Genomic DNA, 3,415 nt, shown 5'->3' with positions numbered 1-3,415 from the left:
CTGTATGCCCGGCCCTTCACCCCCTTCACCATGGACAAGGCTGTGTCCATCAGCCACACAGTCATGACCCCCATGCTCAACCCCATGATCTACACTCTCAGGAATCAGGAGATGCAGGCAGCCATGAAGAGACTAGCAAAGCGCTTAGCAATTTGCAACAGGGAGTGAGATTTAAATAGGGTGACTTTACATCTGAAATGTCTCTAAGCTTGTGTTATCCCAAGTGAACAGCGAAGGAAGGCCCTTCTTACCTACAATAAATCAGAATGCCCAAGTATTTCTCAACAACGCCCCTCACTCTTTGTTATATTCCTTCATATAAACATGACAGTGGCTGTACTATTACATTCGTTTTGGGCCAATGAAATGGCTTATCAGGTAAAGACAGTTGCTGCAAAGCCTGACATCCCACGTGACAGAAGAGGGCTGACCCTTGGAAGTTGTCCTCAACCTCTGTATGCACATGATGGTGTGTGTGTGTGTGTGTGTGTGTGTGTGTGTGCACAGACAGAAACATAAATGATAAAATATATGATTAAATTAAAAATAAAATATTAAACAGTTTACAGTAAGAAATTTAGAGTGTGGAAGCAATTCTTTCAAGGTTAAGGATTACTAGGCTAAGACTCATATTCTCAAACTCCCAGAGAGTTTCCTTCTGCTGAAGACCCCCTTGTCCTTCAATAGACAAAGGAGCTGGTCAAAAATCATACATGACAAAAAGTCTCCAAAATTCTCAATGCTTTTGATGCGTTGGGCACCCCAAGGCAGATCCCCCAGAGAGCATACACTTTGAGACATAGAGAAACTTTTTTGTTTTTTTTAATAAGTCCCATATTGCTGCACAGGCCTCAGTAGGAATGAGCCCAGCTCGGCCTCCTGAGCCCCGTCCAATAGGTCTCCCCCTGGGATAGTCCGTGTTCCTCTAGGATCTCACCCATGTAGCACACTTGAGGGATGCCCAAGGACTGGAAACCCGGAGCCATGGCAAAGGACTTCCAAGAAGATGTAAGCCATGAAGTCCCATGCTGAGCTGAGGCAAGGTGAGAGGAAGGGGTTTGCCTCCTGAACACAGGTCAGTCGTCGGAAGGACCGTGCAAATGTTGCCTAGTAGGCGGGAGTGAGTAAGTGGCATACACTTGAGGAGAATCCATGTAGAGACCACAGGCACAGCAGGGACCGCAGGCACAGCAGGAGTGGATGATGCTAACAGTGGGTGGCCAGGTGAAGACATCTGAGCATAGAACTAACCCTAGGATTCAGAGGAGGGAGCAGAAAAGTACCCATCTTTCCAGGAAAAACCAATACAGAATTCTCTATACAGCCACATACAGCCAGCTTACATTATTAATGGCTAATTCATTCATGAAGTTCGCTAACGTTATTGAAACAACTTCTAAGTTACTTTGGTTGCTGCTAGGTTCAGCGTTAAAGAATTTAAAATGTAGTTGGTAGGGACACAGAGAAAATTCAAAGTGCCATGGCCGGGTGTTTTTAAAGTGGGGTCTTTGGAACGCAGAGATGAAGAATTTATTCTCTCACATGGGTATTTTTTAAAAACAAACAAACACAACACACATACACACATACACACACACACCAGGAGTTACTAGCAAAGATATGGAAATGACCACATGGAAACCGTCCATCCTTTAGATAGCAAATATGTCCTTAGTGACATGACTGCAAAGGTAAATGGAGGTGACATTTATAGCCTCATAAGACATTCAGACAGGGAGCAGCATGCATGTGTGTGCACATGCTTTTCTGTAGCAGCTCTATGCACAGAGCATTGCAGGTAGCTGCTAGGAGGTGAAGGTTTAAGCCATGGGCACTAGACAGACACTGAGAACAGTCAGATCCACATTCACGAAGGTCTCACTCATTCAGAAGGCAGCTGTGAGAAGAAAGGGTGTGTGTGGGGGGGAACACAAGGATGTGGGGGATGAGAGGATAATGGCCTCTGTAGCTAACAGACTGCAGTGGACCAGAGAAGAGAGGCTGGAAAGAGTCAGCATGGACAGGGGAGTTGAGCACCCGCACCCCTCACTCTGCCTCTCCACCCCAGACTAACGGCATCCATCCCTGCGGGCCCTTTCCCCACTTTCCACTCTTCCTCTTGGTGTCTGTGTATCATGTTTCTCTTCCTCGTAATCTTCCTTTACTTCATCTCTTCCCGTTTCCTTGTATCCAACTCCTCCCCTTTTCTCAGCTTTTGTAAAAGTGCTGTCCTTTCAAAAGTGCTTCAAGTGTCCCTTCGGCAACCCTCAGCATCTCTCAGCTTACTTGTTTGGACCTCTCCATCTCTGTCTCACGGTGGTCTACGCACGTCCTGTGGAGCCTCACTAAGCAAGAGGCTCCTGTCTTAGGGAGTGGGAAGCAACTCCATACCATACTCAGCTGTGTGCAGAGGCTCCCCTACAAGGACCCAAATGTCCTATAATTATTTACCCACCCTGTAAGCAACAGCAGATCCTTAATAAACATTGCCTATTACCAAGAGGCCCACTGCTAGGAACAAATCAATTTTAAGAACTAGATCCATGTTCCCAGGACCTTATGGCTTGTACTGTAAAGACATAGACAGAGAAGTCTGATAATATCGAATGCTGTGTGAACATAGCACAAAAATCTACCGGCTGGAAAGGGGAGACACATCTACACTGGGACAGACTGAGGCCTCACTGAGGGTGACTGCTTATTCCAGCACTGCTTGTAGGAATTTCAAATGTGTTGTTCCACTCACTCCAACAGAAACCCAGGAAAGAAAGCCTTTTCCATTTCCAGCTTCACATGTCGGAACTGAAATTCCAAAGAAATAAGTTAGTCATTCCTGGTTAACTCTGGGAAAACAAAACAAAACAAAGAAACAAACAACCCAAAAGAACACTTGAAGTTCATTCTAGAGTGTCTCACTCTGTCTTCTCATCACTGTGCGGATCTTGGGAAGGTAAGTTGTATATCCTTCTGGACAGCTATAAGATAATTCGTCAATGTGTATTCCAGAACTTACTTGTCACCTCTTCAGAGACGAGGTAGGTGGTACCACAGTCTTCGCATAATGATGTCCATCATATGGAACAACTCAGTCTGAGCCCCGCATGCTTACAGGGCAGAGTTACCTCATGCACGTGGATCAGTCAGCCATTTTCCTTTAGGTTCATGCAGAAGACACCATGGAACCAGGGAACCTCACGTGGGTGTCAGAGTTTGTCTTCCTGGGGTTCTCAGAGATCTGGGAGCTTCAGGTCTTCCTGTTTCTGGTGTTCTTGTGTGTCTACAGCACGACCGTGGTGGGAAACCTCCTCATCATAGTCACAGTCTCCTCAGACGCCAGGCTCCACACACCTATGTACTTCCTGCTCCGCAACCTGGCTGTCTTAGACCTCTGCTTCTCCTCAGTCACTGCCCCCAA

At 46.3% G+C, this 3,415-nt stretch overlaps 1 protein-coding gene across 3 annotated transcripts in view; it reads left to right on the top strand.

Annotated features, from left to right (window-relative positions):
- LOC110305869 (olfactory receptor 4D1) overlaps positions 1-3,415 on the top strand; it is a 24,770-nt gene that overhangs the window by 20,741 nt on the left and 614 nt on the right. Inside the window, exon 2 of one of the 3 annotated variants that reach the window (XM_021178007.1) lies at positions 1-168. The exons of 1 other annotated variant lie outside the window; for it this stretch is intronic. In XM_021178007.1, the coding sequence (XP_021033666.1) occupies positions 1-168 (168 nt within the window). Of the gene's footprint in view, positions 169-3,415 lie in introns of those variants that run through there. One more of the 3 variants, XM_021178005.1, reaches the window with a different exon arrangement.

This window comes from Mus caroli, chromosome 11 (assembly GCF_900094665.2).
Source record: "Mus caroli chromosome 11, CAROLI_EIJ_v1.1, whole genome shotgun sequence".
NCBI lineage: Eukaryota > Metazoa > Chordata > Mammalia > Rodentia > Muridae > Mus > Mus caroli.
Note: the sequence above shows the minus strand (reverse complement) of the source record. Positions and strands in the feature narration are given on the sequence as shown.